General features: G+C 42.2%; 1 protein-coding gene across 1 annotated transcript in view; it reads left to right on the forward strand.

Annotated features, from left to right (window-relative positions):
* The window catches only part of LOC149455748 (adhesion G protein-coupled receptor F3-like), a 51,119-nt gene continuing 37,645 nt past the window's right edge, over positions 1 to 13,474 (forward strand). Inside the window, exons 1-4 of the mRNA XM_089685874.1 lie at positions 1 to 81; positions 5,304 to 5,346; positions 7,734 to 7,898; positions 10,868 to 11,065. Coding sequence (XP_089542000.1) covers positions 1 to 81; positions 5,304 to 5,346; positions 7,734 to 7,898; positions 10,868 to 11,065 — 487 coding nt within the window. The remainder of the gene's footprint in view (positions 82 to 5,303; positions 5,347 to 7,733; positions 7,899 to 10,867; positions 11,066 to 13,474) is intronic.

Raw genomic sequence — 13,474 nt, forward strand, 5'->3', positions numbered from 1 at the left:
ATGGGAGCCACCGTTGTGATAGTCCTGTGTCTGGTGATGTCTTTATCCTGCTATCTGAATTCTTCTGTAAGCAATGACCAGGTAAGGGAGACATAGTAGATATGACAATAGACATATTAAAAATATGCCAGGATTAGGTCAGGTGCTGTGGTCAGGTAGCTGAGGGTTAAGTGTTGGAGACAGCTTTAGTATAGGGCAGTGGTTCTCAACCACCAGGCCCTAGGCCAATGACGGCCACAGCCACCCTTCTACTGGACCTCCAGCTAGCTGCAGTTCCTGTAACCTTCCACAGTGCCGCCCATCTCCCATAGTACCCCCAAGCTCCCACAGTGTGCTCCAACCTCCCACATTGCCTCCCACCCACCTGCAGTTTTCCACAAACCTAATGTAAAATGTCCAGCCCCCCCCCCACAGTGATCTCAACCTCCAACAGTGTTTGACTCCGGCCCCTAACTCTCACAGTCCCCTCAGCCCCTGCAGCATCTTCCAGTCTCCCACAGTGCCACAGCAAAGTCCCCAACCACCTCCAGGGACTCCATCCCCCACTCTGCAGAGTCCCCCAACCCTCTAAATAATCCCCATACATTTTTTGCATTCCCATACTTTTTATTGTGTGACTTCATACTTTTTTTTCCACTGTCGAGGTATTGAAGGTTTTGTAAGAACTTACTGGGCCCTGGTCTCAAAAAGGTTGAGAACCACTAGTATAGGTAATACCTTGTTGTTATTGTTGCAGGAGCTGCAGATTTTGACTTGTTCTCTGTGCTGGAAGCCCTGCAATAAAAACAATGTTCTATATGTACTATGCACTATGTTTCACAAAGGTGTCACTATCAGATCCATTCACAGATGAATTTTCTGATTATAATTTTAAAGGACATAAAATATTATGAACATTAAATTTATGGTAATTTCAATATCCTATAATATTATCATTAAAAAGTGTTTGCATACTTACCAACATTATGGTCCCACATTGTTAATCTTGCCCATGGTCCTCATTTCATCAGTCCACTTTTGAGGTTTGCGTGACCAAATCATGCCACTTTACAGGTGAGTTCCACCTGACCATGCCTCTGAATTTTTGGGGACCTCTCATCGCACCCACTGTGCAGTTGGTCCTGTCCAGACCCTGTCTCAAAAATGCAGAGACTGTCCACTCACAGCCCTGAAGCCCACAATTCATGTATTTTTGAGTTATGTGCGGCAGTGCTTGAAGTCCTCTGAAAATCAATCCTCAGTAAATCAGCTGCCAGAAGCATCTGACAGGTGGTGAGGAAGTGATATGTTCCCCCCTCAACTTCTGCTTAATGTAGAAGTCTGGTCTAGAACTGCTTGAAACGACTCCCACCCACCTTCTTACTCCTATACTAACTACCAGGGGCGGACTGACCATTTGGAAACTCGGGCACTGCCCGAGGGCCCGGGGTCAGTAGGGGGCCCCATGAGATGCCCCTGGTACCTTTTTCATAGGCTTTTTTGAGTTTGGGCAAGGACACAGGGGCCCCATGATCCCCTATTGCCCGGGGGCCCCATGAGTTGTCAGTCCGCCCCTGCTAACTACCCTGTAGAAGGAAGATACATATACTTACCTATTCTCAGAGTGCTCTGGTCCAGTCAAGTGATCTCTCCAGCAGCCGGCTTCAGGGGAGTGGAAAGAGTGCTGACAATAGATGCCATAGGCTTAGTATGGACCATCCATTGTTGGCTGTCCCTCCTTTCCCTGCTGCTGGGGGCCGATCATGTGACCAGACCTCTCTGAGAATGGGTAAGTCTAAGCATCTTCCTTCTACAGGGTAGCTAGTATAGGTGATAGAAGGTGGGTGGGAGCGGTTTCAAGCTTAGTTAATTCTAGCCCAGATTTCTACTTTAAACCCTCAAAATGCTGACTCAACGCATACCAGGCAGTTGCAATGCAGTCCAATTCCCTAGAATAGGTTTTGTGCAGTGGCAGTACCACCTGCCAAATGCATCATGCTGTTTAATTTTTGGATTTCTTAATGCTTTGCTTTGAGTCTCAGTTACAACCCTGAGCGCTTCTATTGCTGTGTTCAGGTGAGTATTCCCCACATGGAAGAAAAATATATTTGAAATATATTTCAAAAATATTATTTCCAAATGTATTGACATATATTTGAAAATTACAATCCTGGCCATACTCTATATATATATACAGTCAGGTCCATAAATACGGTGTAAGAATTACAACAGCTTCTCAGCTGTTCCAAGGCCAGGTGTGTGTTATTCCCTCATTATCCCAATTACAATGAGCAGATAAAAGGTCCAGAGTTCATTTCAAGTGTGCTATTTGCACTTGGAATCTGTTGCTGTCAACTCTCAAGATGAGATCCAAAGAGCTGTCACTATCAGTGAAGCAAGCCATCATTAGGCTGAAAAAACAAAACAAACCCATCAGAGAGATAGGAAAAACATTAGGCGTGGCCAAAACAACTGTTTGGAACATTCTTAAAAAGAAGGAACGCATCGGTGAGCTCAATAACACCAAAAGACCCGGAAGACCACGGAAAACAACTGTGGTGGATGACCGAAGATTTCTTTCCCTGGTGAAGAAAACACCCTTCACAACAGTTAGCCAGATCAAGAACACTCTCCAGGAGGTAGGTGTATGTGTGTCAAAGTCAACAATCAAGAGAAGACTTCACCAGAGTGAATACAGAGGGTTCACCACAAGATGTAAACCATTGGTGAGCCTCAAAAACAGGAAGGCCAGATTAGAGTTTGCAAACAACATCTAAAAAAGCCTTCACAGTTCTGGAACAACATCCTATGGACAGATGAGACCAAGATCAACTTGTACCAGAGTGATGGGAAGAGAAGAGTATGGAGAAGGAAAGGAACTGCTCATGATCCTAAGCATACCACCTCATCAGTGAAGCATGGTGGTGGTAGTGTCATGGCGTGGGCACGTATGGCTGCCAATGGAACTGGTTCTCTTGTATTTATTGATGATGTGACTGCTGACAAAAGCAGCAGGATGAATTCTGAAATGTTTCGGGCAATATTATCTGCTCATATTCAGCCAAATGCTTCAGAACTCATTGGACGCGCTTCACAGTGCAGATGGACAATGACCCAAAGCATACTGCAAAAGCAACCAAAGAGTTTTTTAAGGGAAAGAAGTGGAATGTTATGCAATGGCCAAGTTAATCACCTGACCTGAATCCGATTGAGCATGCATTTCACTTGCTGAAGACAAAACTGAAGGGAAAATGCCCCAAGAACAAGCAGGAACTGAAGACAGTTGCAGTAGAGGCCTGGCAGAGCATCACCAGGGATGAAACCCAGCGTCTGGTGATGTCTATGCGTTCCAGACTTCAGGCTGTAATTGACTGCAAAGGATTTGCAACCAAGTATTAAAAAGTGAAAGTTTGATTTATGATTATTATTCTGTCCCATTACTTTTGGTCTCTTAACAAGTGGGAGGCACATATGCAAACTGTTGTAATTCCTACACCGTTCACCTAATTTGGATGTAAATACCCTCAAATTAAAGCTGACAGTCTGCAGTTAAAGCAAATCTTGTTCGTTTCATTTCAAATCCATTGTGGTGGTATATAGAGCCAAAAATGTTAGAATTGTGTCGATGTCCCAATATTTATGGACCTGACTGTATATATATATATATAGAGTACGGCCAGGATTGTAGTATTTCAAATATATGTCAATACATTTGGAAATAATATTTTTGAAATATATTTCAAATATATTTTTCTTCCATGTGGGGAATACTCACCTGAACACAGCAATATAAGCGCTCAGGGTTGTAACTGAGACCCAATATTTATGGACCTGACTGTATATATATATATATATATATATATATATACATACATACACACTGCATGTTGAGATGCATTTTTTATATATTACAGAATAAATGAAAACAAATTTTAAAAATAGATTTTTTTTTTAAATATACTCTTCAGATTTTTTTTAACATATAAAAAAATAATTTTAACATATCATTTTACATATATTTGGAAATGCATTCCAAAAATGTAGACTAAATGTATATTTAAAGACATACAGTATATTTGAAAATGTATTTTTAAAAATATTTTTCTTATATTTTGTAACAAAAACGCATTTCAACATACACTGTATGTATGTATATATATATATATATATATATGCGGCCAAAATTGGAGTATTTCCAATATATGTCAATATATTTGGGAAGAACATTTTTAAAATATATTTAAAATATGTGGTTCAGGGGGGGCAACAAAACCGTGGCTCAACCACCTGTGTTTACAATCTTGGCCACCCATGTGAACGAGCTCTTATTACACATGTTGGCATGTGTATCCTGCTATCTAAGCACTGCAGCTTGGATCCCAGGCCATTTCCCAGGCCAGGTCGCATTTTTGTTATAAGAAGAGCACCCATATCCTCATATTAGGCACTTGCCATGGAGGAAACAGAAAAACCTAGCCTCTTCCTGCCTCCTGAGTATTATGACATACCCTATGACCACAAGTCCATAACAAGTGGCCAGAGGAGAGTTTTTCTGTCTGCGGTGCTTAGATAGCAAGCTTCAACTGGAGGATGTTCTGGTGGGCCACTGAACTGGTGGACACAAGAAAGCTGTCCCCTTTGCCTTGATTGCTAATGAGGCCTTTGGGCCCCAGAGAGAGGCAAGTCCTTAATGGCAGCCATCATGATTATTTATAACACATTTCATGTAAACCACAAAAAAAGAAAACAAAAAAAATCATCTCCCTGTGAGTTAAGAGCATAATGTGCTAGTATGCATCATATACAGTACTGGCACATTATGAAAGACTTACCTGAAAACAAAGTCCTCCAGTGGTGCGCTGTCACTGCTGACAGGGCTTCCATCTCCACCTGGTTTTCCTTTCGGGTTCACAGGCTGTGGCCCTTTAAATGGCCGAGCCACGATGATGTCATTCCCGTGGGCTTCGCACATCTCTCTCAATGGACGGCGCACCGTCCATTGAGAGCACAGCGTGCCTGCACCAGTGGCAACACCGTTTTTACTGCACAGCACAGTGTACAAGTATGTTTTAAGCCCATGTGAGTACTTTATTGTATTCACAACACTTTTTTTACCTGTGGAATTAATGGTCACTCATCAGGTACATCAAGGTGATGGTATATAATATAATTTAATATATTTATGTGAGAAACACACAATGATAGTTGTACAAACATATAGAATACGTACTATCCTTATGAATGAATATACATTTTTTAGTACATCTGGGACTCATGTAGTGAGTTTTAAATCTGTATTTGTTTGCATCTTTTTTTTATACCAGGAAAAGGAACACAATAATCATAGAGTCAGAAGGCAACTAGCAAGTAAGTATTTATGAGCTCAGTTTTAACCACTTGCCCTCCGGAGGGTTTTTACCCCCTTCCTGACCAGAGCATGCACACTGGACATGTTTAACGTGACTGTTTTTGGCTTTTGACGTTTTTTTTCTACAGCCAATAAACCCCCCAGCATGTTATCCTATGTGTACATGCACACAGACTGTAAACAATGTTTTTTGGCAGGGATGTTTTTTGGCTGGAAAAAAACCCAGGACTAGTGGGTTTCTAGAAGAGTTTTTTAGCTGGAAAAACACTCTAACGGTGCAAAATGTGCAATCCAGCATTTTTGGACTTTTTTTGACCAAAAAGAAAATTGTGGCAAAACTCCGCTAAACCTTAATGCAAAAACGCTAAAAAAAGCTGAAAACTCACATTTTTAACTTGACTTTACACAGCTAACGTTACCAGCGTTATCAAAATGCCCCGTGTGCATGGAGCCTAACTGTCAATTGCACTATCATCCAGTCACTACCCAAATAAAATGTATATAATTTTTTTTCACACAAATAGAGCTTTCTTTTGGTGATATTTGACCACCACTTGGTTTTTTTATTTTTTACTATATAAACATTAAAAGACCAGCAATTTTGAAAAAATACTTTTTTTTTTCATTTCTGCGATAAAACGTATCATAGTTACATAGTTAATTTGGCTGAAAAAAGACTAAAGCCCATCCAGTTCAACTATAAAAAAAATATCCAATGATAGAATTACAGAAAACACGTTTCTTCAAAAATTTAGACCAAAATGTATTCTACATATTTTTGGTAAACAAAAATCCAAATAAGTGTATATTAATTGGTTTGCATAACCGTTATAGCATCTACAAACTATGGTATATACTAAAATTATTATTTATTTAATACTATTAATGGCGGTGAGCAGTGACTTAAAGCGGGACTGTGATAGGACGTCGGCCAATATGACACTGACTGACACTTTGTGGAAACTGACTAACTGCCACTTACATATCAAGTGACACTAATACAGTGGTCAAAACTATAAAGCTAATATACACTGACACTGTACTAATGACATTGGCTAGAAAGTTGTTAACATCTAGGGGCAATCAAAAAGTTAACTGCATGCCTAACAATGCTTGGTGTATTTACTGTGTGCTGATTTTACTAAGGGATGTGTCGTTTTTTATTCCCTGTTTTGCAGGGAAAAGAAAACCGGCACATCCCCGTTGTCAGGGCAGAGCTCTGTGTTATTTACAATCACAGAGTTCTATCCTGTCATCGGCTTTGCTGGGACCCGCTGATCGGATTGTGCTGTAGCTAATCACAGCACAGCCGGGACGGCGGGCTCGTGCACATGCCCCCTACCTAAAGAGCTAACTCAAATATCAGATACGTGATCTGCCATTTTGCCTCCATACTCCTAAGTGAGGCAGTTAGCAAGCGAGTAATTAGTATAGGGTTGCAAATTTGAAAGTATTTTCACTGAGCACAAGCTCTTATCAAATTTAGCTTTGTAGATCTAAACCCAACCACTTAATTGTTATATGAGCTTCAACACAGAAATATCATTTCAATCATTTCAAGAGCTGTTTTCAACCTTTTTAAATCTGCAAGGTCCATATTGAGACAATTCCAGTAATGGGATGTCTCATAATCATGTTTCTGTGTTTTTCCTTTTGTTACATGTACCCCTACATGCGACCATGCCAACAGACATTGCATAGACATGGTCCACCACAAATCCTGGCAATGAATGGAGCCCATTGTGAGGTGTCAGATATTTATTCATTCAAACATGCAAAGTTACCACTGTTTGTTTGATTTTGAAGATATTTTTTTTTTGCAAGGATCACTTTATCTTAAAGCAGAGTTCCACACAAAAGGGGAAGTTCCGCTTTAATGCATTGTCCCCCGCTCCCCATTAAGGATTGGCACCTTTGGGGAGCGGGTACCCAAATTTGACAGGTACCCGTCCCACTTTGCCTAGGCGATCGCGATCGGAAGCGGAAGTTGTCCTCCTCCCCTCCCTTCCCGTAGTCTTCTGGGACACTTGACAGGTCCCAGAAGACTACGGGGTCATTCACAAAGTGCAGCACTTCTCACAAATGTGCAGTGGGTTCCCGGCTATGAAGCCACAAGCTGTCACAGCCGGGTGCCCACACTAAAGATGGCGGCGCCCGGGAGAGAAGACGGCCGGTGAAACCAGCGGTGATGAGGACACTGCTGGACCGAGGGACAGGTAATTGGCTGTATTTTAAAAGTCAGCAGCTACAGTTTTTGTAGCTGCTGACTTTTTTTTTTTTCAGCTGGAACTCCGCTTTAAAGGAAATCAGTCACAGCAAAATACCTGTGCAGGAATGCAATTACTGAGTAATAATAAAATAATAATAAATATTTGTGTTTTCACAGCTAACTGGAGTGCATTTGAGTACACGTACTACACGGACGTCCTTGTGGAAGGGTATGGAAGCAGTCTTGTGGAGATGTACTTAACAAACACATCAATATTACCATACACACTGTTCTTGAATTCCTCGGTCTATATCAGCGTGGTGCAGATAGAAATAACTACAGGTAAGACCCATGTGCAAGAGCTGGGAAAAGGATAGTGGATAGTTCATACCCGTCCACATGTCCCTAACCTTCCGAATGCTTTCTTCTGACTGGTGGGGTCATACAAAGCCCAGTGTGGGAAAACTTTTCCTTTCCAGTGGTTTTATGAAACGGGTTGTGCTCCATGCATGCCTTGGACAACTGAAAAACCACAATTACAAGCAAACTTAATGCAAATGCAATAGAAACATGTCAACATGCACCTATGCAAAGACAATACTTTGTGTATTTAAAGTGTATGTCTGGGAAAAAAAATATTTCGTACCTTTATGCATCGTGGGTGCATTTCCCATGTTTTAGCCTTTTAAATACACTGCAAGTAAAGAAAAAAATGGGGATCCTGTAGGTCCAGAACAAAGGGTGGGCAGGAGGGGCAGCTGCCCTGAATGCAGTGGTAAGGAAGGCACCATCTCTTATAGCACAATAGCACACCATCACTCCAGACCAGTTGCTGGCAACCAGTGGGCCATGGCTTCATGTTTGCTCTGACAGCTATTGCTCTCACACTGTGCTCCAACATGCTCACTCTCTACCCCATCCTCCCAAAAACACACGTTCATGCACAACTACCTTCTAGCTGCTAGAAAGCAATTGACCATGAATGTGCAGCGCAAACTCCATTTCAACCAAGGGCAACTGGAGCACAGGGACAGAGAATGGATGCAGAGTGGTACACTCATTCTAGTTCTGCATCCTTGCCCTGGGCACTGGATGAACCTGTCCCAACACTGTGTGAGACCCTAAAATATTTCCCATTGGCTGACAATGCTGAACCTTATTCATTGTAATACCAAGCAGTAATACCAACTGCTCATCTCTATCCCTCTTTGCCCCTCTTTACATGCATACAATGAGTTCTTTTACAGCTATACAATACTGTTGCCTCAAATTGATATTAAAGACAGAAGATAAAGATAAAAAAAATAACAGACATATTATACTTACCTGCTCTGTGCAATGGTTTTACACAGAGCAGCCCTGATCCTCCTCTTCTCTTCTCCCCACTTGTGCTCTTGGCCCCTCCCTCCTGCTGAGTGCCCCCAGAGCAAGCAGCATGCTCTGGGAGCACCCAAGCAGGCTCACTGCCGAGCCACTGCTCTGCACGTCCATTCACACACAGAGCCACGGCTCACCCCCTCTCCTTTTCTCTTTTCATTGGCTCACTGGCATTGATTGACAGCAGCGGGAGCCAATGGTGTTTCAGCCAATGAAGAGGGAGAGTCCTCAGAGAGCTGAAGCTCTTCTGCTCATCGCTGAATTGTGATGGGCCTCAGGTAAGTATTATGGGGGGCTGGGGGGGGAGGCTGCTGCTCACAAAAGATTTTTTTAACTTCATCCATAGAATGCATGGATTAAAAAGCCTTTAAGCTCACCACACGTTACGATCTGATAGCATAATCACCTACAGATTGAACAACAAGTATGTAGTGCCTGCTTTATTGGTTATAAATTGATTGTATAGTTTAGGTAAGTCTTTGTATGACTTAGTTTTGGTAAATCTCAAGTAGATTGTGTAGAGATTGTATGCTCAGAATGTAGCATATATGGTGAGCCTAAGAAACACAGACGACTAAAAGAGTGATGACATAAAAAGACTAAATGCTTCTCTGAGTGGAGGAGTTTGGCTTCATACCCAAGCCAAAGGCTCTTGGGAGATGTAGATCTGGGCGGGGACCTATATGGATAGGAAATTAGCTCACAGCATCTTCCCCTGCAAAGTTTTTTACAAAATTAGTGCTAAAGTCACAGAAAGCAATAAAAGCTTTTCTTTCACTACATGCACCTAGTAAAAGAAAACATATATACTGGGACACAATTTAAAGGGGAATCAAAGGTTTGGGAGCAAATTGGGTCTATGTCTATCCAAAACTTTAAATTTAGGGGCTTGTGTAGATGGAAAATGCAGCATCCTTAAAGTGTAACTCCACTTTCATGTAGAAAAAAATAGCAAATAAGAAAAAGTAATATAGCCTATACAATTGTTACACAAACCATTAAAATGGTCTTTCCTCTTCAATATGCAGTGCTGTAATTCTCTGTAAAATGTATTGCAATGTGGCAACCTGGAGGTGTTCTGTACACAAATGGTGTAAGGAACGCCCCCAGAAATGTAATTTCTTGTGTTTGACTTACGCATTTTCCCAGAAGTTTCCATTAAGGTACAAGTCGGATTTTAGGCTTCCCCTGTAACAAAAACATCATTTTTGGTGAGATATTCCCAATGGGGAAATTACATCTAAGGGCTGGTTCACACATCACAAGGATGATGCACAGTGATTGTGCATTGAGCTTGGCAAATCGCAAAGTGGCCTTTGTTTTTCTTTTAAACAAACTTTATTCAGATGTCACAAAGACATAAAGACATCTCATAAAGTTCAATTGCCAGACCAAGTACTTTTTATCAGCGCACTGTGCCTGCACACCACCGCAACACAGGTGCAGACAAGGCTTTTTGCCTTGTCCATATAGTGGGACTGTGCTAAAATAGCCGTCCAAAGCTGCTCTGCTGCATCTGGTGTGAATATACCCTTGAGGGATTCAGGCCCTTCTACTTTCCTCATTAGAACACTGCAAGTGCAGCAGCTGATTGATAATTATAAAATCACTCCTATTCAGATTTACTTTGCATATGGACCCAGGCAAACAAACAGCTGTTTTCTCAGAATAATAAAAGGTAGGAATCTAATACGAAGTTTGTGAAAATCCTTGGCAATGTACATAGATCCCCCAAAGAAGATTTTTTTTTTCTCAACAAAAGTGGAATTACTCTTTAAAGTAAATTCAGCTTACATTTGACACCAATTTGACATACGTCTGATTTTACAGGTAAGTTATCCTTTGACCAAAAAATATATTTTTGGAAAGCATAGTGAAAGTGTATGCTTGATATAGACCACATTCAAAGCCAGTATTTATATTTTGTCTTGTAGAATGTAACGTTACTTGGAATATTACTGGGAATGTCATAGGGAAGATGTGTACCTGCAACGCCGGATACAGTTGGAACCTCACTATGTGTTACACCTATCCTCCTTGTAGTAACTCCTCCAACTTCTGCTCCTGCCTGTTCATTCAAGATGACAATATTCCAGTTTGTGAGGCCCCAAAAAATATCTCAGACCAGAAGGGTAAGATTAAAAGCTTCCATTATGAAAACTGCTTTATAGAGATGCTGTATATATTAAAAAACTAGAAGGCTTTGCACCTCCCTTGGAACCTTTGCAATCCTTCTTCCATTGTACGGATCTTCCAGTTAGCCAATACAAGCAGTCTTTAAACCTGCACTTGCTCAATGCAGTAAAATCACTTATCCCTATCTATTAGATACTATAGACCAGTAGTCTCCAAAATGCGGCCCGGGGGCTGGATGCGGCCCTTTGCTTGCCTTTATCGGGCCCTTGAGGGACTTTTCCACCCACTGATACAAGACACTATTCCTCCCACTGGCACCAACAATGGGGCATACTTGCAACTGCTGACATCAATGGCGCCCATTGACACAAACCAAGGGGCCCTATTTCTCCCACTGACACCAACAACAGGACATTACTCCTTCCACTGACACCAATGATGAGGCACTCGAACTGACACCAACGGTAGGGCACTATTCCTCCCACTGACACCAGCACTATTCATCCCCCTAATACCAAAGTTGCATTTTTACTCCAACTGACACCAGGACAGTTTCAACACCCAATGGCCACAGACCAGCTCCCCTGAAGTCTGAAGGACAGTAAAGTGGCACTTTGTTCAGAAAGTTCAGACCCCTGCTATAGACCATAGCATCTATTAAAGTGGTTTTAAAAAATCGATTATATCAGACTAGAAAAGAAGATGTGGGCCAACCAGGTACCACATCCATATAAAACACCACACAAAATACTTTGGCAGACTCTACTAGTACCAAATACAAACACAACTTTAAAATATTAACATTTTTATAGGTCAATTTTTAAGTTTTTAATACAGTGGACCCGTGGCCCTAAAAAGCACACGTTAGTGCATGTCATGGAAAGCCATCCCACAGTTTACTACATTATTAATGAATTCCACATTGGAGTATTGTATTACATTTGTGATTGTAACATTTAATGGATTGATAATTTGTGAACTATATTAAAGTGGTTGTAAACCCTTACATATACCTAGTGAAGTGACTGGCCTCAGGTAATACACAGAGATGAAACAAATCCTACATAAGTTGTACCTGCCTGTCTGCAGTCTTCTCTTCTCTACATCTGTTCAATGTCCTGATGCAAAAGTGAGCCTGATTTTGCACTCTCCAGCTTTAGTAAATAAACCCCTTAGTGTCCCTAACTGAGACAGGTACACACAATAGAAGGGATATGCCTTGTTCATATGTAGCACTACCCCCTTAGGGACTGCTGATGGATTTGGGTCCCCCTATAGTTCTGCACAGCCAGTCCTTCTCACACAGACTTTTATCCTGAGACACAAACCAGGCCTTGAGCTTTGGTTTTGGTATTTATTGAGGGGATTGGTACTAGGATAGCGTAAGGGGGTATAGGATGCCCAAAGGAACCAATATCTGAGGACAACTTCCCAAACTATTCACAAGCTTCTCTTCTTCAGCAACACAGTCTCTAGTGGAGTGCTAGCCAGCAGCTCCTAGTTGTACCACCCCAGACCCTAGATGAACTCCTCTTCACCCAGCAATCTAGAGACTTCCTTCCTGAGCAGGAGATCTGACTCCTGCTCTTTTAAATAAAGTGTACATTTACTAGCAGGGGGCTAATCTGGTTTCCCACCAGTGTGCTCCTTCCCCTATCTGCCCAGGGGGTACAGGTGTACTCACTCAGATCCTCTCTTGTACCGCTTGCGGGGTGGCTGCTGCTACCAGTCCTATCAGCTGGGCAGTTCCTTCCCTGCCATACAGGTTGTCCTCTCTCAGGGGGGCAGTCAGTCCCACATTTTCCTCCTTTCCAGCTCCGGGTTCGCAAGCAGGCCCCATCCCACTAGGCCTCCTGGCAGCCTTCTACCTCCTACTGAGCAGGCCCTTTCAGTTTTAAGGGAGCCCCAGCCCCTTGCAAAGCCTTCTGTTGGGGATTGGCTGAGGCTCCTCAAGAGTGCAGCCAGCCACTCCTCAGATCCACCCTCCTCCAAAAACCTCAGAGCAGAGGGAAATTCCAGTGGGGCCTGCAGAGTCTCTCAGCCCTGACCAGAATTTGACCCCTCTGGTTGTCTCACCTGAACTGCTAACAAGCTCCTTACTAACTTTTAGGGTCTAGCTGCCTCTAGCTAAACTAGGAGGGCGCTACACTTATGTCATGTCTGAGGTTTACAACCACTTTAAGGTTTGCCACGTGGAATGGAACATTTTGAAAAGTTGCGTCTCCATTTGGTACCGGTAAAGTCCACTCAAGTAGTTTTCTGTGATGATATCAGATTAACACTTTCACTGCCAGGTCCTTACGCCATACGGACCTGACAGCGGTGGGTTTTATACACAATCCAGTGGCTGCAGTCACCGGGATTGTGTATGAGAGTGACAGGCAGACTCCTGCCTGTCAGGTGGA

The sequence above is a fragment of the Staurois parvus genome, unplaced genomic scaffold (genome assembly GCF_062004578.1).
Source record: "Staurois parvus isolate SC_StPar_1 unplaced genomic scaffold, SC_StPar_1.0 ptg000388l, whole genome shotgun sequence".
In the NCBI taxonomy this organism is placed as follows: domain Eukaryota; kingdom Metazoa; phylum Chordata; class Amphibia; order Anura; family Ranidae; genus Staurois; species Staurois parvus.